This window comes from Zingiber officinale, chromosome 4B (assembly GCF_018446385.1).
Source record: "Zingiber officinale cultivar Zhangliang chromosome 4B, Zo_v1.1, whole genome shotgun sequence".
In the NCBI taxonomy this organism is placed as follows: Eukaryota; Viridiplantae; Streptophyta; class Magnoliopsida; order Zingiberales; family Zingiberaceae; genus Zingiber; species Zingiber officinale.
In genome coordinates, this window is record NC_055993.1 from 15,294,240 (window position 1) to 15,320,982 (window position 26,743).

Here is a 26,743-nt window from a genome sequence, read left to right on the forward strand (position 1 = left end):
TGTTTAAAGAAGAAATTAGGCGACAAATTTACTCCTCAATAGCACCTTCTTGAAGTGAATTCATATGGTGAAGTTAAATTTCAACCTTATGCTATTTTAGAAAGGAGACTTGTGAAGAAGAACAATCAAGCGACGATTGAGCTATTAATTCAGTGTGATAATTTATCTAGCGATGGTGCAACATAGGAATTATATGATACCATTTAATTAAGAAAAATTTTCATAGTTTATTGATAAATAACTTTGAGGACAATATTGTTTTGAATGACGGTGGAATGATAGGATCTTTTAATGAATCTATTCAAATAAGTCCTTTAACTTTATTTCTTTTTCTAAAATAAGTTTTGGACCTTTTATTTTTCTAAGATAAATTTTAATAAGACTTTTTCTTTTGAAAATATATTTTTATTTTATACCTTTTCTTTGAAAAGGTAATTTAGGTCTCTCTATTTAAAGAGATGTTATATAATTTTGAATGACAAGTAATTTTCTTTTTAGTTAATCAATTTCATTTGATTATTGGAGGTTGATTCCCTTAATGGTCTGTTTGGGAGGAGATGAGGGAAGGGGAAGGAAGGGGAAATAAGGGGAAGGGAAATTTTGAACCTCGTTTGGGAAGGAGTGAGGAAAGAGAAGGAAAGATAAGGAAGGGTAAACTTTAACCTTTGTTACCCATGAAAAGAAAGATTTTGTTACACCCCGAATTGGGGTGTAAGGAAGGGGAAGGGAAAATAAAAAAAAAATATTTCAATTTTATCCCTGTTCTTAATAGTTTAAGAAATGTTCAAATTTCTAATTTTGCTATGTCGCCGGAGTTCAATTTTCTCGTCTTCTTCACAGCTCGCTTACTATCAGATTATTAGAGGAGGGGATCCGACACGTCTTCTAACTGAATTGAAAGGAGAAATTATTTTTGTCGTTAAAATTTAAGAGGATATCTATTATTTTTTAATTTTTCCATTAAAATTTAATAAGTTTTTAAAGAATAGGAATTCTTGTTATCAGCGTTATCTTTCAAATTTTTTTATTTAAAGTTTCTAAAATCATTATTTTCATTATTTCTCATTTAATTACTTAATTATCGATAATTCATTATTTTGTTATAAATAGTATAAAAAAAATAATTTTTTATTAAAAAATAGCTAATTTAAATGATAATATAAAAAATTAATTTTATTATAAAAATATCTAATTTATATTTATAAAATAAATATTAATATTATGAAAATTTTCTAATTTAAAAAGTAAGGATATTTTTATAACTTTATCTATTTAACCTTCAGTTCCTTCCTTTTCTCCCAAATAAAGTAACACATGTTACATTAATGAACCTTCTTCCCTTCCAAATAAGGAGAAGTTAAATACTTTACTTTCCCTCCCTTTCCCTTTCTTCTTCTTCCCCTTCCCCTTCCGTTGATGAACCTTCCCTCACTCCATCCAAACCGAGGGTAAAAAGATCATTCTATCTCCTTTTTTATTTTTTTTTTCCTTTTGATTTTTCTAGCATTAGGAGAAGGAAATTCCATCGAGAGAAGGGATTTTTATTTTTCTCTCTTAATTTTTATAGCATTAGGAGAAGGAAATTCATCCGAGAGGGAGATCGGGAGGAGAAAGGAAATGAAAGGAAAGGAAAGGAGAATAGAAGACCGCTTTCTTCGCCCAGAGCGCAGGGGCTCGCCTTTATTGTCTATTTACTAAACAGGCTCGTGTTTTGAGTGAGTATTTATGCTAATTGATGTAGGACGGAAGACATTTATAAAAATTCTACCCATCTCTGCCCCCTTTTGAAGGCCAGAGAGCCGAAGCCCCCGAACCAGCCCAATCAGAAGAGATGGACCCAAAGGAGGTAGCTGCCCTAGTTTCCTTCCTCGTGTCCCAAATCCCTCTTCTGCTTCTCCCCCTCTTCCCCTTCGCCCACCCGCGACCTTCGTCTTCCACCCCCTTTTCTCCCTCCGCACCCCAATCGTCCCTCCTCTCCCTTTCCCTCCACCTCCTCTCCTCCGTCTCCCTCATCGCCGCCGCCTCCCCCTGCCGCCCCCGCAAGCGCAAGCGCTACCAGCAAGACTCGGAGCCGCACGCCGCCATTGCCCTCCGCCGGCGAGACCCCGACCACTCCCTTCTTTGTTTCCGCATGAAATCCACCACCTTCGAGTGGCTCTGCGGCCTCCTCGACCCCCTGCTCGACTGCCGCGACCCCGCCGGGTCTTCCCTACGCCTCTCCGGGCCCACCCGTCTCGCCATCGCTCTCTCTCGCCTTGCCTCGGGCGCTCCCTACCCTGAACTCGCCGCCCGCTTCGGGGTGCCCGCGTCCACCGCGCGATTCTGTACCAAGCACCTCTGTCGCGTCCTCTGCACCAATTTCCGCTTCTGGATCACGTTTCCCTCAGCGTCTGAACTCGATCCCGTTTCTGCTGGTTTCCAGGCTACCGGCGGTGGCCTCCCCGACTGCTGTGGCGCCTTGGCCTGCGCCCGTTTCGAGGCATTTGGCGATTCCGCCATTGCAGCGCAGATTGTGGCCGATTCTTCTTTCAGGATCACGCACTTCGCTGCTGGATTCCGCGGCGACCAGACCAATTTCATGGTTCTCAAGTCCTCGTCGCTTTACAAAGATGTGCAAGAGGGGAAGCTACTCAGAGCAACACAGTACTTGGTCGCCGATGGCTGCTACCCTCTATTGCCTTGGTTGATGATTCCGTTCAGTGATCCGGCTCATGGTTCCTGTGACGAGAACTTCAACGCTAGGCACAGGTCGATGCTCCAACCTGCCATTCGGGTTGTCCAAAGCATGAAGAATTGGGGTGTGCTAAGTTCTTTATCAGAAGAGGAGAATGCTAAAATGGCTGTGGCATGCGTTGGCACCTGTGCGATCCTTCACAATGTGCTGCTAATGAGAGATGATTTCTCGACGCTCTCCGATATAGACAACAAATGCCATGCTGATTTAGAACGCGCTGGTAAAGATTCTGGATTAGAGGATTTTGCCATTGAGAGCAGAGCTTCGACACTGCGGAGCACGTTGGCTCTTAGCGCAAGAGCAGCCTGAGGCTCTGATCAAATCAGTGCCACATGATTCTCGCTGCTCGAGGAGGAAAGGAGTGTGCTATGGAAATTGGTATTCAGTTCTCGTCTCCATTCTTTTCAATGGTATTTATCTGATTTCACTGCTTCTTGATTTCTTCTTCTTCTTCTTTCCCCTAATTGTGAAGATCATTCTTAATGTAGTCAGCAGGGAAAAATTGTGAATGTTTTCTGATAAAGAATTTTTGTGCTGACATTTTCCTATCGAAAATTTGTACTTAAGTCTGTAATTATAAATTAATTACAGACTTAATTCAAAAAGGATAAATGGATTTATTATTTTTCCATTAAATTAATTTATAATTAAAATTTTAGTCTCTTGAATTTTATTCGCTGTCTATAAATTCTTTTTTTTTTTCAATTTATTTTATTATTAAAGTTAATCAAAAAGAATCATCTACAAACTACTTTTAATTTTATGAGTTATCAATTATCAATTATAAATTATTATATAAAAGACAAGTTGAGGGGATATGAATGAAGAGAGGATATGAGTTACTAAATAATGTTAATGAATTTTAATCAAATTTAATTATCTGACTTATCTTTTCAGATGAATAAGTATGAAAGAATAAATAAATAAAAAGATGAATCATTTTACCCATTAATTCAAATGGTAGATTTTTTTTTATCTATTCATTATTTAGCTATCTATTTATCTTTTAAATGATAGATCTGTTCAATTGAACAAGGTCCATTTCAAGCTTATCAATTGTCAATTGGTTGGATGTCTTATTTTTCCTCTTGCATTGTAATTTAATCATTCAATGATTTTATTTGGTCACAATTCTCATTTTTTTTTTATATATATTATTGATAGAAGAGGAGATTTGGTGCAACGATAAAATTATTATTTTATGACTACGAATTTGAATTCTGAAAACAGTTTCGTGATCAATCATCTTCTATGCCACAATAGATATTATTCTTTAGAATATAAGATTGAATGGTAGATTTGATTATTGGAGTAATGAAATATATGTGGCAATAGTCTCATATTCAAGTAAGATCATTAGATCAGCTAAAGCTTTTATAGTTATATCTAAAGCTAGAGAGGTCTAAAACATAGTGACCCTGACTACTCTATATTGATAAGTGTGTCAAATGAATAGAGATTTTAGAGTTTAATTATCATCCAAAATGTAAAAAGTCTAAGGATTACATGCCTAGCTTTTGCAAATTGCATGCTAATCATGCCTAGAAAGAACATTACATCAGAAATGTCTTGATTCAAAGTTCGAGGAGATATACAAATATTGATAAGCATCTCGAGGGATATAATACCTTTTAGATATCTAGGTATTTATCTAGCTATATAACTCAGTTTAAGGTAATGTATCATGCACCTTTAATAAATAAGATTATAAACTATTTTAATGTTTGAGCCAACAAGTCTTTAATTTATTGTATGTGACACGGTATCAAAGTTGATTTGAGTTGTTTTGCAAGGTATGGACTGATTTATTATATTTTCAATTTCAGGGATACCTAAAGTTGGAATTAAACCCTTCTTCTGAAACTAGTTTCATGGAATATACATCTTAGGATGGATACACGATATTTACCTAGGGAATTGACGATGAATCTTAAACTTAAAAAATATCATTTAAAAGTTTTTCAAAACTTTGAAAAATTATAATCCTCTATATTTAAATTATTTTCTATGTTGTAATAATTATTAGAACATAATTATTATAATTATTATAATTATAATAATTATGAAATTGTAGCTGTTATAATTATAAGTTTTAACTATTATAGTTGTAACTGTTATAAAATTATAATTGTTATAATGTGTTTAATTGATTTATGATTTAGATGAAAGATATAGGCGGAGTAATAATAGAAATAATACTGAAAAATAATTATGGTATTTTAGATAGGCTAAGATGTTCTTTTGATTAAAAAAACATCAAAAGAATCCTCCTTTGACTATTAGGAAAAAAGATACCATTTTTTCTGTTTACTCATTGTAAAAAATTTTCTGTTTACTCATTATAAAAATCCTTTAATAAATAGTTTTGATGTGTCCGAAATTAAGCGGAATGAATTTTTTTTTCTCTTCGTCGGGCCTTGCTAAATCTCATGCAAGGTGCCATGAGGCTGCTCAGGATCACAAGAGAGGCAACTCGTAGTCTTTTACATCCGCTGGCACTCATGAACTCACTATCATCTCTCTTTTTCTTCTCTCTTTTCTTTTTTCCTTTTCCCTGAATATCAATTTTATCAACTTAATTGATTCTTAAAGCATTCTCATGTTAGAGTTTTTCTGTGGTCCTAATATATAATATCAATACCCTATCAAAAATATCAAAACTTATTATTATCTTCACTGTTAAAATTTTTTCCTATAACTATAAGTCTTACATTGTCAAATCATATATTTTTATTTATTATTTGTCATCTTGTACCCATATTACATGTATAATCTTGTACACACATTATAATATAATATATGAATACATATAAATTAATATTCTAGATTCATAAATTAGATTTGGTAAGGATAAGTTAAGCCCATGCAGTCCTGGAACCAAAAATTTTATATCGAGGAGGCAAAATGCTTTTATTCTCCTCTCTTTCACCATCTATTTATATACTTCATACACTTCTTATTCTTAAAAATTGAGGGGGGATGACAGCCGCCATCGCCCCTGGCTCCGTCCCTGCATGCAGTAATATAATTCAAGGGCGACGTTTGAAAACCTAGCAGTAAACTACTATAACAGACTTTTCTTTATAAAAAAATAATTTTATTTTTAATATCAGATATTAAATTGATAAAAATAGATATTATATTTGATCTTAGCCAAAATATCGATAAAGGTATACTTTCTAACATCGTCAGTCCAAAATATTTATAGAATTTTTTTACTCATTGTGTTATCAATCCTAAAATGTAAGACTAAGGGAGTGCTTGGTTGGAGGGAATGGAAATGAGGAATGGGAAAGGGATTGAAAGTTAGTGTTTGGAATGTTAATATTTGGAATGGGAATGGTGGGGCCCACGGATTCAAACCCCCAAATATGGGATTTGACCATTACCAAGTAAAATGGGGGGAATGAGAATGGTGGGGTCCACGGATTCAAAACTCCTCATTCCCATTCTTACTTCAATGAATCTCATTCCTAATCCTATTCCCTTCCACAAACTAAGCACCCCCTAAAGAGGGCTATGTACATATTATATATAAAAAAATAACTAGAGAAAATTAATAATAAGTTTTAAAATTATTTTCAATGTGAAAAAAGTTATTAATCTAATTTAATTTTAGACTTCATCAAAATTAATTATTAAAGGGTCAAAATTTTAATTAAATAGTATAATTTTTATTTAATAGTATTATATATAATTTTCATTTAATATATATATATATATATATATATATAGCTCCACTCGTATTATCAATTTCGGAAAAAAATAGTTTTAAAATTTTATTACTCTTCTTCAAATAAAAACTTCAAATATAATATTATTTTTTTTCATTTTTTTTTATTTCATAAATTTCTTTAAATGTCTTAAAGATTATCTCAAGGTTACTCCATAGAATTATGAAATCAATAGAGAGGATCTAGAAATTTTATCAAAGATATAAAAGTTAGATATTATTAATATATTTTATTATTATTATTTTATTAAAAATCTCCCTTCTTTACTAACTAAATTTGGTGAAACCTAAAATAAATTTATGTTAATATCCTTTTTCCTATTCACACTAAAAATAATTCCAAGGTTTATTAGTAATTCCACAAGCGAAACAATCAATGATCTAGAGTTCGACTCAGCTGCGGCATATTATTATAAATTTTTCTCATTATTAATTTTCTCTGGTTGTTTTATATAAAAAAATATAGTTTTCTTTAGTCCCACATCTTAGAATTGACAACACTATGATCAAAGAAGCTTTTATAAATATTTTAGGACGACAATGTTAAAAAATATATATTTTTTTATTTTTTTACTAAGATAAGTATAATATTAAATTAAATTAATTTTGTATAGAGAAACGTGATATTCGAAAATCCAAACAATTCGATTTTCAAAGACCCAAATAATGTAGATTTTCAAAAGTCAAGTATTTTACCTTGATAACTCTACTTTATATTTTAATACTAAAATGTTTTAATTAAGATAATTTCATTATAAAGGGCCAATGTGATTTCAATGTAAAGAAAAATCATCTCATAACAAAAATTAAAATATAATAATAAAATTTAAATAATATGTTTTTAATTGATGAAAACTACCGATAAACATCATTTTTGAAGAAAAATAATTTTTACTCGAACATTCGATTATATATTAATAGAGGAGTTTTGAAAGATATTTTATTAATTATAATATATAAATATTATTTTTAAAATATAAAAATACTTTAGTAATTTTATATTAAAATATTTAGGGCAGCTGCAAACATCCCCTGCGTCAAACCTCAAGGGAAACATATTATTAGATTGTTTATGATCTATCATTTTGACCCGGCAGCAATTTCATTTTAAAATAATATTAAAATAAAATTTATATTATAGGAAGGAGGACTTTCTCAAAAAGGAAGATATGCTAAAATCTAATTTATGTTTATATACTGTTTTATCAAATAAACAACAATAAATACTTATCGAATTTGACATTCTAGAAAACATAAACAAAGAGTTCTTCAGGATTAAATTCTTCAAAACTAAATGGAAAAGAAACTATTTTTTTTTATTATTTATCAACAGAAAAGAATCAAACTGCACGAATCAAATCGCTGAAATCCTAAATGAAATATTTAAATCTATATAAAATAAGTATTAAAGCTAACTAAAAGAACATGTAAAATCAGTTTTTAATTCTGCCCGTTGCCCATCCGCCGTCGGCTCCATGTACATGATTCCTGGTCTAAAATTAGATTTTATGGTGCTCCTGGTCAGGACACCCAGATTCTGTGGGTCATCTTTTGGGTCTGACCTGACCGGATTTGTCAAGTAAGTAACGAACTCAGATGCAAATATGTATAGACTTAATTTGTGAATGTATACGATCTCTATGGGTGTAATTCGTATAGTTACAATGAGGCTGATGATGCTTATGCGGGGAGATATACCTAGAGGCTAATGCATCCTCCCGTGAGCGTTTCCGAACACGCGTCGATTTGCTCTTCGTCTTCGGCTTCCTGCGATTGCTTGCCGCCGAGTCTTCCACCCAGTCCGTGCAACTTCACCGACCGTGCGACTTCGGATCGAAGTTGATTCCGCAGGATTCTGCTTCGTTGCATCATCCGAGTAACTGCCTATCCGTCGTAGCAAGATCGGATTAGGGATTTTGCAGGTTGGAATTCTTCCTTGCGATTTCTTGTCGCTGCCAGATTTCTTAGTGCTGCCCATTGCTTTTTTTTTTCCTTGCCGCTATTCTCGATAACCTTGGGTTCGATTTCTTTGTTTCTTCGTTTCAAGCTGCTGCATCCTGGTTTCGGTTTCTTTTGGCCGTTGATTTCGTTGGTTTCTTGCGCGATTCTTAAGTTTCTTGTGATTGCATAGTTTTTGTTAGGGTTACCTTTCAATCATGAGATGTTCTCGCCATATGAGGATGGGAATCTTTCAATGAAGTCCGTAGTGCCATCAATTCATGGCTTGATTGGGATGGGACTATATTTTTTGGCAAGCAAGAATGCTCAACCACTATGTACGCTTTATTGTTTTTCATATGAGCAGGTGCTCCTTCAGGACCTTAATTTCTAGCGTGGGGAAATTATAATGATGGAAAGGAAAATAGTCAAGGAAAGAAGCTATCACGTAACTACGAAAATAACCTCCTTGACAAATTTACATTTTATTGTGTTTTACTATACACTAGTAATGACTATAGGCTAAAGCGAGAGGTGATTCTTTAAGCATAGTTTTCAAATTCAGTGCAGTTAATTATGTCTCTTTCAGAAGTTGGTTGGTGAGTTTCCATTTTTCTCTAGGATTCTCATCCTCCTTTCTTGTGTGACATTTGTGGTACGCAATAAAGTTTTTTCAAGCAAACATTTAAAACCAGAAAGAAATCACTGAAATAACTATTTGATCCATACAAAAGGATAGCTTCCACAAATGTTCTTTTGCATCCTTTTGGGTCCAAGGTACATTCAAAACTTGATTTTATTTACTTTGTTATCTTCTCTGATGACCATTCTAAGATAACATGATTTTATCTATTCTAAGATAACATGATTTTATCTATTGGAAGGACATACTTTTTTCTTCTTTCATTTTTTGTTCTTTTTATGCCAAGATAAAAGCACAATTTGGTGCATTCATTAAAGCTTTGAAAAGTGACAATGCCAAAGAGTGTTTTCCTTATAACTTCCAATCTTCTCTTTCTCAAGTTTTGGGATGATGCCATTTCTACTTTATAAATCACATGCCATCAGTCCTTCATGTTTAAATTCTCTTCACCAATTTTTCCCTTTGTGATGGCGTTTTACCTCCACCTTGTGTGCATGGTCATACCAATTTTGTTAATCTCCTGTTGTTTGATAGAGATAAATTGTCTCCTGATCTATGAAATGCATTTTTCTTGGTTATTTTTGCCTGAAGAAGGGGTATGAATGCTATTATCTTGAGCTACAATGTTTTTTTATGTCTACATGTGTGATCTCCTTTGACTTTGCTCCTTTTCCCCCACTGTGTCATCTGTTTCAGATTTTGTAGTAGAGGTATTTCTTGTGCCTACACTGTCCATTCTTATTAAGTTTGTTGCACCACCCTTGAGAACCTACCAAAGGTCAAGAATTGCGCATGTTACAAGTGCACTTTGAGATTCTATTGTTGTCCAATCACCATCACCTTTGTAAACCTTGATCTTCCTGTTGCTTCAAGGAAGGGTACTCATAAGTATAGAACCTTAGATCCTTTGTCTCATTACATTTCTTATGTTTTTATTTTTTATTTTTTTTCTGCAGTATTCTACCTTTATCTCTACTTTGGATTATTTTAATGTTTTTTGACTATTCAAAAGCCTTATATGATCCAAGATGGAGACAAGTTAAGATTGAGTAAGTCATCATATTACATTCTAGTGCTACATGTGAACTGATCACCCCTTCTCTCTAGCAAGTTCGTGGTTGGTTGCAAATTGATATTTACTATGAAGACATTTCTTGATGGCTTCATTGACAAATTTAAAGTTAAATTTGTGACGTAAGGATACACATAGATATGTATTAGACTATATGGGTATTATTTCACTAGTGGCTGAGGATATTTCAATTCACACGTTGCTTACTTTCTTTCTTATATAGTGATCTAGATGAGGAGCTGTACATGGAGAGATCTTTGATTTTGTTTTTTAGGTGGATTTCAGTCTTCTGTGCAAACTAAAGAAGTTCTATTAGATGAAACAATTTCCCAGAGTATGGTCTGATGAATTTGGATCTGTGCTTCTCCAGCTTAGTATGATCAAGATGAAGAGCTGTACATGGAGATATCTTTGATTTTGTTTCTTAGGTGGGTTTTGGTCTTCTGTGCAAACTAAACAATTCACTCGTTGCTTACTTTCTTTCTTATATAGTGATCTAGATGACGAACTGTACATGGAGAGATCTTTTATTTTGTTTCTTAGGTGGATTTTGGTCTTCTATGCAAACTAAAGATAAGATGAAACAATCTCCTAGAGTATGGTCTGATGAATTTGGATCTGTGTTTCTCCAGCTTAGTATGATCAAGAGCACATGAGATCACTCAATATTTTATCATATTTGTCAGTTTGAAGTATGATCCTTATTATTGTTTAAATTGATGACATCGTTCTTATTGTTCAAACCATGTTGTAGAAATCACAAAGTTGAAAGTATATCTTCATTAAAATACTTTTCGACATACCAGTTAAGGAGTAGACATTTATATCTCATAAAGGAAGGATGTGCTTAAAGAAGCTGGTAAATTAGGAACTAAACTACGTGACACTTCCATGAATCCTAATATCATATGAATGCTCGAACAAGGAAAAGTTATTATCATATCCAGAGAAGTATAGGAGATTAGTTGGGAAGTTGAACTATCTTAATGTTAGTAAATTTGACATCTCATCTTGTGTGGGTGTGATCGGTTAATTCATTGAGACTCCATGCACTTAACATTGGGGAGGAACTCTAAGGACTCTATGCAATCGCAAGAATTCTCCATAAAAAGAGCCTTATCAATCATGACCACGACCATCGACAAATTGGCATGCACAATTACAGATTCAGTACAGATTCGACAAGTTCTCCCACATTGCTTCAAACTTATTCTTCCATGAAAGAATAAACATAACAGAATCGAATATAGAGATTGATTGACACTTCAAGAAGACAATCACTTTGTTATCTCTAAAAATCAATTAGCAGATTTAATAATGTAACTAGCTAGGATTTTGTAAAAAGGGAATACTAGTGACAATCACAATAGGTAGTTAGGGCTGTAATTGTAAATATATTAATATCATTGATGCAAATGTATGATGGATAATAAGGTAAATATATGAAAGGCTGAGAGATATACCTAGTGTTAAGGGAGATACTAATGATTTCCACTTGACTCATGTACCAAAAAACAACAATATTTCATCATAGATCCTTGGGATGTAAAATTGTAAATGGCTTCTAACAAAAGGATATTGCACTGAATATAAATAAGGTGTTGTAACCTGATGAAATTGAACGCTATGTACTCTACTTCAACTTCATAGTTTTATGAGTGACTCCACTGAGCTAAAGAAGTTTTTGTTCTAACTTTGTCCCACCCTTTATTTGGGTTAAATAATTTGATCAAACGTTCCTTGGGATGTAAAATTGTAAATGGCTTCTAACAAAAGGATATTGCACTGAATATAAATAAGGTGTTGTAACCTGATGAAATTGAACGCTATGTACTCTACTTCAACTTCACAGTTTTATGAGTGACTCCACTGAGCTAAAGAAGTTTTTGTTCTAACTTTGTCCCACCCTTTATTTGGGTTAAATAATTTGATCAAACTTCTAGTCTCCTGTTGTGAAGTCTGAGAACCATGATTTCCAGTTTAGTCTATAGTTTTGCAGTGCCTAATGGCTAATGTTAACATCTTTGTAGTAAACTAGAATTACAAATTTGTATGACCCCAAAACAGTTAGGCTATAGAGGACAGGTTTAGGATTGGTGGCCTATACCAAATCCCTTAGTTTTTGTTTGAACTTTGTTCCACCCTTTATTTGGGTTTTGATAGTTTGATCAAACAGTCAGTCTCGTCTTGTGCAGGCTGAGAACCATGGTTTCCAGTTTATTCTGTAGTTTTGCAGAGCCTGATGGCTAATGGTAACATCTCTGTAGTAAACTAGAAATACCAACTTATATAGCCCCAAAACAGTTAAACTATAGAGGATAGGTTTAGCATGGGTGGCCTATACCAAATCCCTTAGTGCTTGTTATGGTCATAGATCTTTCAAACTCAGACTAGTAGTGTCATCCTCTTTTGGAATTTCTATTTTATATGTTAGAAAAATGCCTTTTGTTACTAATTGATCATGATAAGTGAAAAAACAATAACAACAACAACCAAACTTTATCCCACTAGGGGGTCAGCTATATGGATCCTTCTACGCCATTGGGTTCTATTCCCTATTATATCATCATTTATATTTAAATAAAATTTATCTGTTTTATTGATACTAACCAAGTCTTTTTAGTTTTCCTTTTCCTTTTTTGATGTTCACATTTGTCATAATTTCATATCGCCTAACTAGAGTTTTTATTAGTTATCTAAGTATATGTCTGTACCATTTTAAATGTCTCTCCAGTAGTTTTACCTCAATACATGCAACCTAACTTCCTCTTTAATATTTTCATTTCTTATCCTAGTCATCTGTGCATATTCACACATCCACTTTAATATCTTTATTTCTGCAACTCTCATATTTTGCTCATGTACTTGAGTTATAGCTCAACATTTAGCTCCATATAACATAACAGGTTTAATTGTCATTTTGTAAAATTTTTCTTCAAGTCTTAAAGGTATTTACAGTGTTGTTAGAGGTGCGAGGCGCACCGAGGCGCAAAGAGCTCCTAGAGTCCTAGGCGCGAGGCGCGCCCCTTTTGAACATGAGGTCGATTACTAAACTACCGACACACTCATATAATATGTCAAATATGATAACTATTAATATTTCACACACACAAATATCAAATATGACAAGCAAAACAACACCATGATAAAATTAATAAAAGTTTCAAACTTTCAAGTTTTAACTTTCTAATCTAAACTAATGAAGTTCATCAAAATAAGCGTAATAAGTCAAATTAATCATCAAACTCAAGATCATCCTCGTTGTATTCTTCTTCTTTATCTTCATATTCTTCAAATTCTTCTTCTTCTTATTCTTTTTTTCATCTTTAAGTTTTAGAGATACGTGTCTCATAGTGGAAGATGTATTTCCCTTCTTGACTTGTTTAGGCCTATCATGTGAACTAGAGGCCATAGATGCAATGTTTTTTCCTCTAGTACAATATTCAGGTTCTTCAGCTCCACTAGCCCTAGCAATGACATCCCATGTCAAGTCATCACCTTCAAAAACAACTCATCTTCTTCATTATCACTTTCTCCATCCATTCTACCCATCAACCATTCATTACTGCCATCAATATCTGTCAAAGAGATGGAGTCAATCTTATCACGTGCATCATACCGAAGTTCTAAGGTACGGTTGTATTTCACAAATACCAAATCATTTAAGCGCTGCTGAGCAAGCTTATTCCTTTTTTTTTTTTTTTTGCTGTTAATCTACAAAAATGTCAAAAATCACAATAAGTATAATAAAATAGCAAAGAATATTTTCTACTTACAAAAATAACATACTAATAGTATTATACATTTATATTTATTACATACCCTGCTCAAATACACTCCAATTGCGCTCACACCCGGAAGCACTACAAGTGAGGTTAAGCACTTTAATAGCAAACTTTTGCTAGAGTATTTGTGCCATAGCATTCCCACCATTCTGCTAGAGATAATGCTCTCTTATGTCTAATTGCCACATTCCTCCCAAATAGCCCTTCCGCCTTTCGATATATAGAGAGTTGGGTAGTGATTTTATCTTGCTCAGCGGCGCTTGAAGCCAATCTATTCATAGTTTCAAACAAATCATTCACTACTTCTCTAAAGATATTTGAATCTGTGTATGAATAAAAATATTCTGGATTCAAATAATATCCTGTAACATGCAGAGGCCGATGAAGTTGGCATTCCCATCTCTTATCAATGATCTCAAATACTTCTTTGTATTTCTCTTCTTTCTCTTTAAAGGCCTTCATAATTGTTTCTTTTGCCCTATCCATAGCCTTATAAATATAGTCCATTGCAAGTTTTCTTTCGCTATCAACGAATCTCAGAACACGGACTAAAGGACCATATATCTTTAAAATATGCACAACATTGCTCCAAAATCTAAGTGTCATGATGATTTTAGCTACCTTCTTCCCTGCCGCTTCTTTTGCCCATTTACTCTCTATCCAATCCTTTGAGATGAACATTTTTCTTTCTGTAGGTGCATCCTTTCAAGAGTGAGAAAAGCTATAGCAAATCTTGTGACACCCGCCTGACAAAACTCTTTTTGTCTTGTGAATTGCCTCAATATATTTACCATGCCTGGGTGAATATAAATGTAAGCATTCACACTCATTGCCTTCTTCAATGTTGCTTTAAAATCAGTAATTTCCCAATATCTTCTAAGATCAAGTCGACACAGTGAGCAACACAAGGAGTCCAATACAAGTGTGACCTTTTTGCTTCTAATAATTTTCCTACAAAAGTAGTTAGAAAACTAGATAAGTTTAACATATATAAGAAAAAACATATTGATAAGAAAAAATTAAATAAATTCTTACCAGCAAGCACATTGTTACTTGCACTATCCGTAACAACTTGAATAACATTTGCTTCTCCTACACGCTCCACAAATCAATCAAGCAACTAAAATATTTTCTCTCCAGTCTTTGCATAATCAGAAGCATCAACCGATTCGATGAAAACTGAACCTTTAGGAGAATTCACTAAAAAAATAATCAATGTCCTCTACCTTTTGTCTGTCCACACATCTTCCATCAAACTAAAACCATACTTGACATATTCTGTTTGACACGACTTAATGTAATCATTTGTCACACTATCAACAACCTTTTTTAGAAAAGGAACCCGCACCTCATGATAATTAGGTCTTTTTAGACCTACACCATATTGGCTAATCAAGTCCAACATCCTTTTGAAGCTTGAATAGTTAACGACATAAAAGGAATTACCGCATCATACATCCACTCAGTTATGACCATACAAGTTTTTTCTCTCAATTCTTTCTTGTATGCCTCATTTATCGTAGTTTGCCTCTCTTTACCCTTTTTACTTTTTTTTTTACATATTAAGAGCAAAATACGTATCCATTGGACTTATTTGTCTTGGCCTTTTTTTGCATATTCACTAATCTATAACTTGTAGCTCCAATATCATCCATATTAATATAATCACCAAGAGGGTCTACATCCTCAAAGTCCAATGTCGCAAGTTTAGAAATATTACCTTTCTCCATCTTTTTCTCCATGAAATTTTTTATTTCTTCATGTACATGAGGTAAGTCGTAATATTTCGAAACCCCCCCCATAAGATGTTGTTTTGCACAATAGATATCCCCTTTTGTAACTTTTTGACAAAAATTACAAATCAAATCATTTTTTTTTATCCGGATTAACTCTTTGAAAATAATTCCATGTCGGATCTTTTGATATATATGTTGGAGTATTACTGCTACCTTCCATGATAATTGAACAAGAAAATAGCCTGAAAAATAAAAAATAAAATAAAATCAACACTGTACCAGCAATAGAAAATCACTGTAACAACAATAAGAAAAAGGAAAAAACAAAATGAAAAACATGACAAAAAAAGAAGAAAAAATAGGAAAAAATGGAAAACCGGACAACAAAAGTCAGAAGAACATGAACCAACAAAAATGGAAAAATAGGACCCAAAAAAAGAAAAATTGGCTGCTAGTCAACATGCAAAAATGGAAAAACAGTAAAAAAAACAAAAAACAAAACCGGACAACATCTCAACACGAAGAAAAAAAAGAAAAAGAAGAAGAGCAGCAAACACGAATCAGCATCTCAGCACGAAGAAAAAAAGAAAAAGAGCAGCAAACATGAATGAACATCTCAACACAAAGAAAAAAAGAAAAAGAAGAAAAGAAGATTGAAGAAAAATTAAAAAGTGAAAACGAAGAAGAGAAAAAGAAGAAGAGAAGAAGAAGATAACAGAAGAAGAAGAAAAAGAAGAGAAGAAGAAGAAGTGAAGAACAGAAAAACAAAAAAAATAAGGAAAAAAACACATACCTCAGTGACGACACGACTCAGGCAATGGCGGCAGACGGAAATGCTTCGGGTAGGCTCGGGTTCAGATTTCTTCTTCTTGTGTTTTTTTCTTCTTCCCTTTTGTCCTTTTCTTCTTCGTGCCCTAATTCTAAACCACATTGGTTTGAAATGTTTGTTTTTGGTTAAAAATCCAGAAATGTTCATGATCGTGCCTCGATCATGCCTTAGTTGAGGTGCAAGGCGCCCTAGGCGCGTGCTTGACGAACAATGCCTGCCTCGCGTGGGAACAGGTGTTTTTCTCAGCGCCTTGTGCGCCTGACGCCTTAGGCGCCCCTTTAACAACACAGGTATTTTATCATCACAAAGAACACCCGACGCTCTCCTCCATTTCAATCATCCCGCTTGTATTCTATATAAGACATCTCTCAATTCCTCCATTCCTTTTTTAAACATGATCCTAAATACTTCAAACTTTCAGTTAGAGACAACTTGTCATCTCTTATCTTAACATCATCTCATTACTTTTAATATGACTAAACTTAAATTTTATAACCTTTCACTTCTAGTATTTTTCACTAAGATTCGAGTTCAGTATTTACTCTTTTATGTGCCTCATCTACTAAAATACTATTTTTGTAAACAACATGTATAGTGTCGTATTTTGGATGTGTCCAGTGAGTTCTATTGGAGCAATCTGAGTACCCTAGGTTTTGATGTTTGAGCAAAGGTTTAAGTTAGATTTATTGTTGTATTTGATATGTATTGTGAGCGTGCAGGATACAGGTACAATAAGAAGAGTCCAAGTGTGGTCTTGGTAAAGGAGGAAAGTCCAAGGGTGAGTCTTGGCGGTGTAAGTTCAAGCATGTAGTCTTGGCAACGTAAGTCTTGACAATGGATAAAGTCCTGGAGGCACGACCTATTGGCAAAAGAAGACCCGACAACAATGACAATGCCAATGGAAGCTATAGAAGGTAAGACATGAAGGATAGGGAGGCATCCGAGGGATGCAAGATTGATGGAGGAGGCTAGAAGACTAGGTCTAGGTTGTGTAGGCAGGACGAGTGCATGAGAGATTGTACTCAGGGTAAAATTCTAGTGTTACTGTAGCGTTACTATAGCATTACTCTAGTAGTCGATTGGTGTTTTCATTAGTCGACTGGTAGTCGACCATTGGCTTGTAACGATCGAATTTCACTTAGTCGACTGGTAGTCGACCGTTGGCTTGTAACGATCGAATTTCACTTAGGACTAGTCGACTGGTGGTTGTACCAGTCGACTGGTGGCGGGAAAACAGCTTGGTATTTTCATCCCGAGCTCTATTTAATAGAGTGCGATGTGCTTGGGCATGGTTGACGAAATTAGTGGTGGTTAACCCTAATTAGAGTCTCCAAGTGCTCAAGTCATTTAGTGTAGTCTTTTGCGAATTGTGGCGAGGTTTCTCCACCCAAAAGGAGCTACGTAAACTAGCCGGAAGTTCTCCAGGGAATCATCCACGGATTGGGATCGTCCACCTTACGGGCAGCTGTGGAGTAGAAGTGATCTTTGAACCACATTACATAAACGTGTTAGAGGTTTGATTGTCTTGGTCATTGCCTCTAGATTTAGCTTTCTATTTGTTAGTTTTATTTTGTATTCTTGTTGTGCACTAACAAGCGTAGGAAGCGACAATTTGGGTGATGAGCTGTTCATCCCCTCTAGTGGTGTCAAGGTCTCAACAAGTTCGTCCGTGATTAGTGTTAAAAAAATAGGGACTTAGAGCTGATCTTTGATATAATCTTGTGCTTATGGGAAACACTTTTGTGAATCCACTTGAAGTCTTCACTTTTGTCATTATATCCTTATATATATCCGTAATTAGTTTAATAGCTTTATTTTCTAGAAATTTCCATATAATTTTCCTAGAACTCTATCATAAGGTTTTTTTAATCAACAAATACCATATACAAGTCTTGTTTCGGTCCTTGATACTTTTCAATTAGTTGCCGGAGAAGATGTATAATTTCTATTGTTCACCTTACGAGTATAATTCCAAATTGATTTTCGGTCACTATGGTCTTCTTAATCTTTTTTTCTATTATTTTTTCTCAAAATTTCATGGTATGACTTATTAATTTAATACCCCTATAGTTTGTACAATTTTGTACGTATTTTTTATTCTTATATAAGAGAACTAGAGTACTTACTCTCCATTTAGTGGGTATTTGTTTTTCATTTTTAATATCAAATTGAATAATTTTATAAACATCCAATATCTTATTTCCCTAGGCACTTTCATTCCTGGTCAAATTACTTTTCCATTGTGAATCTCATTTAAAACTTGTTTGGTTTCTAAAGTTTGAATTTTACAATAAAAATTTAAATTTCTATACTCATTTAATTTACTTAAATTACCTAAGTTAAGTTGATCATTTAAATATTAATTAAAAAGTTAATGAAAATATATCTTCTATTGCTCTTTTATTTCCTAATCATTTAATAATATCTTATTGTATTTATCTTTAATACATCTTATTTGATAAAATCTTGTCTTTCTCTCTCTGCTTTAGTTATTCTGTAAATATCTTTTTCTCCTTTTTTTATATCTAATTTTCGATATAAGTGTTCAAATGTTTCGTTCTTGGCTTCATTCATAGCTTTATTGGCCTCTTTCTCGGCAACTGTATACTTTTTAAAAATGTTCTCATTCTTACAAGTGTATAATATTTCATAGACAATTCATTTTTTTTCTTTATTTTCTCATGTACTTTCTTATTTCATTTCATCACCAAGATTCTTTTCTTGGTGGTGCACTTCCCTTTGACTCACCAGGTACACTTTTGGCTATTATTTTTAATTTTGATATCATTTTATCCTATGTCGTATTCGAGTTACCATTATTTTTCCTAATACCCTCTCCTTAAATATACGTTGTTTATCATCCTTTAACTTCAACTACTTGATTCTAAAAGTTGTGCATATTTTTCTTATATTGATACTATGCTTAAAGCTTATTTCCAACACTACTGTAGGTGGTTAAGTTTTCTTTAGGGATAAACTTGCAATCTTTATAAATCTTTGTATCCTTTTTTCTAACCATAAAAAAGTCAATTTATTCTCTTTCTTAAAAATATGTATTAGTTAGTATAAGGTCATATGTTATTACAAAATCTAATATAGTTTTTCCTTCTTCATTTCTTGTTCCAAACGCATAATCCCTATGCACCCTATCATATTTCTCATTTTTCACTCTTACACGCCCATTTATATCTCTTTCTATTAAAATCATTTCGGTTGATAGAAAGCTTTATAATACCTCATCTAGGTCGTCCCAAAATCTAAATTTAGTATGTTCATCTAATCCTACTTAAGGTGCATATATGCTAACAATATTAATAATTCCTTTCGTCACAACTATTTTGAGAGCTATAATTCTATCCCTTTTTAACTACTACTACATTCTTTAGCGAACTATTCACAACAATACCTACTATATTTCTTATTTTACTCATTTATGTGTACCATAACGTAAAACCCGAATTGTTTATCATTTGTCTTCTCTCCTACCTATTTTGTCTCTTGCACTCATAAAATAGTAATTCTTCTTCTAATCATCATATCTACTGACAACCTAATGCGCGACCTTCACCCTTTTTTATCCGGGCTTGAGACTGGCATTAGCGGGTTTGTAAAATGAAAAAACGATGACTAAAAAATTAGAAATCAATTAATTATTCAATAAGTTTTAATTTGATTCCATAACAAGAGGTAGAGAGGGATTATAACTCATATATGTTGAATAAATGATTATTTATTTTTTCATCAACATTTAAAGAAATGATAGCTCTGAGCTTGCATATTGCAATTCTCATATTGAAATCAATAAAGGTTGGCTTCCGCATTTACCAACTAATGTGAAATATAGTATTGTATAGAGCTAGTACTTTATCCTACTTTGAATTTTGTGTTTGATTCTTAGAATTAGTTTAGTTATAATTGTTTGTATTTATTTTCTCATATGATCATATTAATCCTTCTTAATGCATCTGTTAAGATAATTGTCATTTTGTTCATCAGGGAAATACATTCATATAGGGGAGTTAGGATCTGGGACTTGTTGCCAAAGACATTGCTCATATGACTATGCAGCATAGATGACATGCAGGATGGCTGCTGGTCAACAGAAGAAACGTTTAACAAGTTCTAATATCCATGAACAATTCAAAGGAAAGAAGAAAAGGCAGGACTCATCTGATTGCATATTAAATCTAAGATGCCATATAGATTTGGAATGGGATGACATTCAAAGAAGAGTTTGGGCAAAGAAGGAACAAGTTGGCCTTTCATGGACAGACATCACTCCCTTCCTTGATATTGTTTCCCTGGCTCATAATGGTTTGGCCGATATCATTGCTGTTCCACAAGAAATGTTTAGCTTGGACAATTTGATGAATGTACTTTCTCATGAGGTATGATTGTCCATATGCTACTGGATTCTGCTTATCATTTGTATCTCTTTTAATTTACTAATATGCTAAAAATATATGCTCTAAGAATTTGTCAGGTTTGGGCAACTTGTCTCTCAGAATCAGAACGAAAGCTTCTCACTCAGTTTCTTCCTAGTGGGAAAGGTGCAGAACAAATAGTTCATTCATTACTTAAGGGCGAAAATCACTATTTTGGAAACCCTTTCTTGAAATGGCAAGTACCTTTTTCATTGCTTAATAATCGCACACGGTCAATTTGTGACAATTCAAAGATTTAATTAAGCTTAATTCTTATGCTGGAACTGGTGCCATTAAGATTGTTTGCTTCTAGAGAGGTTTGGCTATACGAGGATAAAGACCTTTGCCATCTTTTCTTTAGTCTCTTGAAAAGTTATGGAGATAGACATAGATAAATGAAAATCTGATCCATTTTTTAAGACAATTTACGATAAGATTCATAATAGAACTGTCTTTATGAAGCATATATAATGATAGCAAAGCCAGGGAAGTTTGAAATTTCCTAAATTGTCTTCAGTTCAAGGCAGCCCTTAATTGCCTAATTTTGTCATCTGTAGAAATGCTTTGAACTGAAATGATAAACTTGATGAAGAGTATCTAAGATTTTAGGAGGTGCATTTCTCAGATTGGTGTATACCTCTTTAGCTTGCAATGTATCAAGGACAAGTCATATATGGTTCATGCACCTTACTATATATTATAGGATGTCATCAAAGTGGACTACTACAAATTTTCCAATAAAGGGTCGTAGAGCTTATTTCATCACTCATAAATGTGCTTAGGGTGCTCGAGAGTAAATGGCATAACTAAAAATTTACACAATCTATTAGGTGATATATGGGTAATTTCTGTTCATTACAGTCTTGATTTCGATCTTGGGATGGCTACTGCAGAGGTCACTCTTACCATCAAGTTGAGCATATGCCTAGGTATGGGAAATTTCACTTGATGGTGATCTTATTGATGACATGATTATCGACACATTCTTTAAGAGCCATTTTTTCAAGGGGTTAGTAATACATGAACAAACCTTTCTTTTGGAGTCTTTGACTTGCCTGTTGAGTCAGTGTGATCTTGGGGATTTACATAATAATATGGAAGGTTGGTAACTATGAACTTAGGACAAGATCTGTTGCATGCTTAATGGTCTGTAATGATGGTACCAGGTAGCTCTCTTGAGGTATATCTGACAAGCCTCTTAAGAATTCCTTAACTTATGGTGGATTGCCTTCAGGTGGGCCATTGGTGCCAACTTTAATGTGAGATACTAAAGCTAATACTACTTTTGTATCCTTCCCTTCTTCCTCAAACTATGACTGTACAAGAAAGTGAAGAGATTGGCTCATTGACTAATTGATTTTTTTTTTTTGTGGCTTGGGCTTTGGTTCAATCTATTATCTTTTCTGAGTTCAATTTGATACTCTTTTTATTGTATTCGATTAGTGTTTTCTCTTGCGTAACGAATCATATAGAGGCTTTATAGTCTGGTCAACCAAGAAAGATATGGGCAAATCTCATGGGAGGGATGTTGCACCATATTTTACTGGAGATGAAGGCTTGGGAATAGAAAATGCAGGAGAATATGAGAATCACAAAAAGTGAATGTCGGAGTATACTTTGCAGCCTTGTGAGCAGAGAATGACAGAAAGGGGTAGAATCTGAAGGGAAACCCAAAATTGGGGGCTGGCTCTAATACACTGATATAGTATCAAATTCAAATAGCCAAGAGAAGTAGTAAGAAAAAAATGTTTTAACATGGGGGTATTGGGTCCTTTTATTGACTCTAATCTAAACAAACTTGGAAATAAACCAAAATAAAATTATACCCTTAATAAAGTTATACTAAAAATATTCTATATTCCTAAACAAGATAATTACCAAATTTGAAACTATCTTAAAATAACATATCCTTCTAAACAAGAGATCTACTCTAATAAACCTTAAAAAATAAAATGAAATTTCTAATTTGTATCGCACATCTTGTTATCATTGTGGATAGAATTGTGAGAAAAAGCTTATGCTTAATCAGTCATTCTATTAATTGTTAGTGGGTATTCTATATATCAAAATCTTATGGATAAGTTATCCAAATCATTACAAAACCAAATCATCTGAAGTTGGAATACTTAGATAATATATTTAGAATCCTAAACAATCATTCAGAGATTGTATTCACTTGGCAATATCAAAAAGGCACCCATAAAATGATTATCATACAAAAAATAAGAAACTTACATATTGAAGCTGATTGCGGTACTGACCATGTTTGGTCTAGTTGTGACTTCAGACTTATGTTTCTATATGTCATTTCCATCGTTGGAAACTTGGTCACTAAATGGAAGAATAAAGTGTTGCATCTCAAGCTTTTTGTGCTAAAATTAAATATTGATCTATGGCTCATTATGCTTGTGAGATAATGCAGATGAAGAGTCAGATGGAGGAGTTTAGTAAAATCTATTATGGATTGTGATTATAAAATAAGAAATTGTATTGCTAGTAATCCAGTCATCCATTAGTGGCTACTTGATCCATGATGTAGTCACATATTGAAGAATATTGCCAATATCATCATTAAGCCTCTAAAAGCTTTTTTGATCAAATTTAATAACAGACCAAGCTCTATTAATGCCTTTGCTCTTATCTCGATGGTGAGTGTTAGATTAGCACTATGTGGACTATCTTTTCTGTTCCTAGTTAGTGGGGCTCTATTCAATAGTAAAATATTCTCATACAATTTCCTCAACTTACCCAATGGATCCTGATGTCTGATATCTTGGGTGTAGATCAATTCTAATACTACTAACTAGTTAATACGTAGACTATTAGCAAAGTTTTGCAGATTACATTGTACTAGGTGTTAGTTTACTGTTGCCATGCGTGTGATTTGTTTTGAACTCTTCACAATGCATCCACTATAATACAACCTTGAGATTCATAAAATTTTCCTGATGGAATTCTAGTAAGAGGACTAGTGTATTAAGATTAAAATATTCTCATACACACTAGTTTTTTGAAATGCTGAGTTGGGCAGGATAGATGATCCACCTAATGTTTAGGTAACCTGTCCAATATAACCCACTAACTTGATAAATTGAACCACTGCTTGATAATGCTTAAACCAAAAGTAGTAGTTGTTCACTCACACAAACCTCATAAACCTTATAATTAGTAACTTCTTATATGAGACTAAACTAGCGCCTCATAATCTCCTTCATTAAAGATTTGACATCCTTGTCAAAGCCTTAAATCACTGGTCAATGGCATTAGAGATTCAATATAGAAGTCGTTTTACAAACGTAGATTGTCCTCTCTTTGGAACACCTCCAAGCCTAGCATTAAATTCTCATTAATACCATAAGATAACAGCTCACCTTTCCAAATGAGAGAACTAGCATAATAGGCAAATTTTCTACCTACAATGCTAAGCCCAAATTAGAGGTTGTTCACTCATTGAAGCTTTGTAATCCTCCAAATTAGAGGTAGTTCACTCATTAAGCTCATAATTTCCCATTTAAGACTAAACTAGGACATCACGATAACACAATTTTATGAAAAGGAAAATTAATCCATCAACTCGATAGAATCTTAATCCCATGTGACGGTAGCATATCTAAACCTATTAACCCTCTTCATTAGCCTACAACTCTTCATGTAGGACTAAATTGAGGTGATGCAATTTCTAGTACTTTAGACTTTGTGTGTTAAAGCTCATGTTCTTAATTGCCAGCATGTTAAACCTAACCCATGGTGTCTCCATCACAAACAATCCATTCAAATTGGAACACCTAACCTACTAACCTACTAACCTACTGTAGATTTAGATTTTCTCTATTGCCAAATACAACTGAGTAATCTAATTGTGATAAGAGATCCATTGACATATGGACCTAGAGATGACAACCATACTACAGACCGTCCAAGGCACGATTATCTACGACCTAGCTCTATTAGGCCCAAATTTAGTAAAGGGCTAGAGTTAAGCAACAGTCATGCGACTCACAAATTGTTCCTAGTGCTTCACATGATTGGGCCAAACATGACTCACAAGTTGACTTCAGGTTGCAAATCGAGTTTGATCCATCTAAATTTTCCATATATAATAATATTATTATTTTAAAAATAACATTTAAGAAAAAACATTTTTAATATTATTATTCTAATTTTTGTATTTTTATTTTTTTAGTATTTAAAAAATATTTTATAATTTTAAATATAAAAAAGAATCGACTTACTAGGTTTAGCGCAACTTATCTTGGGCTTAAGCTCATGCTGCATTGGATCTTATGTAATTTGTTCGTGTCTGACATGTTCTGAACTGACTTTGGCCTAACTTGACACAACTCATGGGCTAGTATGGGTCCAGATCATCTAGTTGAGGTCTCAACCTATTGAATCTCAAATTATGATCCTAAACTGTATTGACCGCATATCTATAATTTTCACTTGTTTGTGTCATCAATCCCTCTTTGTTTGCCCATAGTTATCACATGGGGCTAAACTTGGATGTCTCATTATGTGTTATTACTAGATTAAGTGTCAAAGTAGAATATAGGTTAGGAGATTGACACTTGTGAACTAATCTAGTTTAAGATTTTTATTTATGAGTTGAAAAGTTATAAATACCCTTGATTAGATAGGTGATACAAAAAGGGGGTGGGTGGATGTGTGGGAATGGAGTACCAGTAAACTATAATATACTCTTTATTATATAGGTGATTTAATGAACTAAAGTGGAGATTTTTGGAAAAACAACAAACTACAAGGGATGCTCATATTACCCAAACTTGTCTGCATATTGCTTTTAATCCTTTGTTTAATTATCACATCACCCTAAATGCGAGGTATGCCTCAAGAAATTATTACCACTTAGCTGGTAGTTTAGTAGTTGATTAAAAGGTTCTACAGTGATTCCTAGGTTCAAAATATTGGTATGGAACTGATATGATGTTGGCACTATATTTCCTGGACATAGTACAGTGGGGCAGGTATCTTAGGTTTCTTGGTGTTACCTCGATTCTTTTTTCTTCCAAATGCACATCTAAATTCCTAAATGGCTAAATATCTATATTAAATAAAATATTAAAGGATTGATAGTTTAAATGAATACTTAACTCGTTTTGTAGTTGTATTAGTCAAGTCAACACTGGATCATTTTGCACTAGCTCCATCCCTTAGCTCATCCCGCAAAGTGGTTCCTAAAATCCATTCTGCTTGTATCTGAATAAAGTTTAATGTAATTGGAATTTTGTCACAAGCAATTTACTCAATATAACTCTTAGTTCAGCTACTTGAGGATTATATTTGAGCTATCGTTGAATTTGTTGATAATTATGTGGGGAAACTTCCATGGGGCGGGCTGGTCACCAAGGATTAGTCGGCTTAAGTTGGATATCTTGTGCCAACTAAAAAAAAATGGTAAACCAGATAATTATAGGTGCAAGCCCAATCACCTATGAATAAGAGCATCTACAATGGATGCATTAATGGGGTGTTATAACACCCTCTTGGTGTTATAACACCTCTTCACTTGAACGCGTACAAGCAAACATGGGGCTGGCCCACCCCATGTGTGTGTGTTTTTTAAATTTTATTTATTAAAAAACTATAAATTTTAATATTATTTTTTAAAAACAGTAAAATTATTTTTTAAATAGTAAAGATTATTATTAAAAATAATAATAATAATAATAATTTTAATATTTTAAAACATATTTAAAATGTATTTATTTAATATTATTGAGTGGACTGTGGGACCCATAAATAATGAGTGTTAATGTTAAAAGGAATGTGGGTGAAAGAGATATGTTGTTATAATGAGTATGTGGCAGTGGACTCCATGTTTTTTGATG

At 33.5% G+C, this 26,743-nt stretch overlaps 2 protein-coding genes and 1 pseudogene across 4 annotated transcripts in view; 2 read left to right on the forward strand and 1 right to left on the reverse strand.

Annotated features, from left to right (window-relative positions):
• The first annotated feature begins 1,787 nt into the window (after window positions 1–1,787).
• Window positions 1,788–3,374, forward strand: LOC121974775 (protein ALP1-like). The gene has a single exon (XM_042525998.1). It carries the CDS (start codon window positions 1,832–1,834, stop codon window positions 3,041–3,043), a length of 1,212 nt encoding a protein of 403 aa, XP_042381932.1. The 5' UTR covers window positions 1,788–1,831; the 3' UTR covers window positions 3,044–3,374.
• A 2,357-nt stretch (window positions 3,375–5,731) lies between these two features.
• LOC121979010 lies at window positions 5,732–5,908 on the reverse strand (annotated as a pseudogene).
• Window positions 5,909–8,104: 2,196 nt separating this feature from the next.
• The window catches only part of LOC121974777, a 66,372-nt gene continuing 47,733 nt past the window's right edge, over window positions 8,105–26,743 (forward strand). Inside the window, exons 1-4 of one of the 3 annotated variants that reach the window (XM_042526000.1) lie at window positions 8,105–8,389; window positions 10,491–10,548; window positions 20,467–20,858; window positions 20,954–21,090. In XM_042526000.1, the coding sequence (XP_042381934.1) occupies window positions 20,544–20,858; window positions 20,954–21,090 (452 nt within the window). In that variant the 5' untranslated portion in view covers window positions 8,105–8,389; window positions 10,491–10,548; window positions 20,467–20,543. Of the gene's footprint in view, window positions 8,390–10,490; window positions 10,549–20,466; window positions 20,859–20,943; window positions 21,091–26,743 lie in introns of those variants that run through there. The other 2 variants (XM_042525999.1, XM_042526001.1) reach the window with 2 other exon arrangements.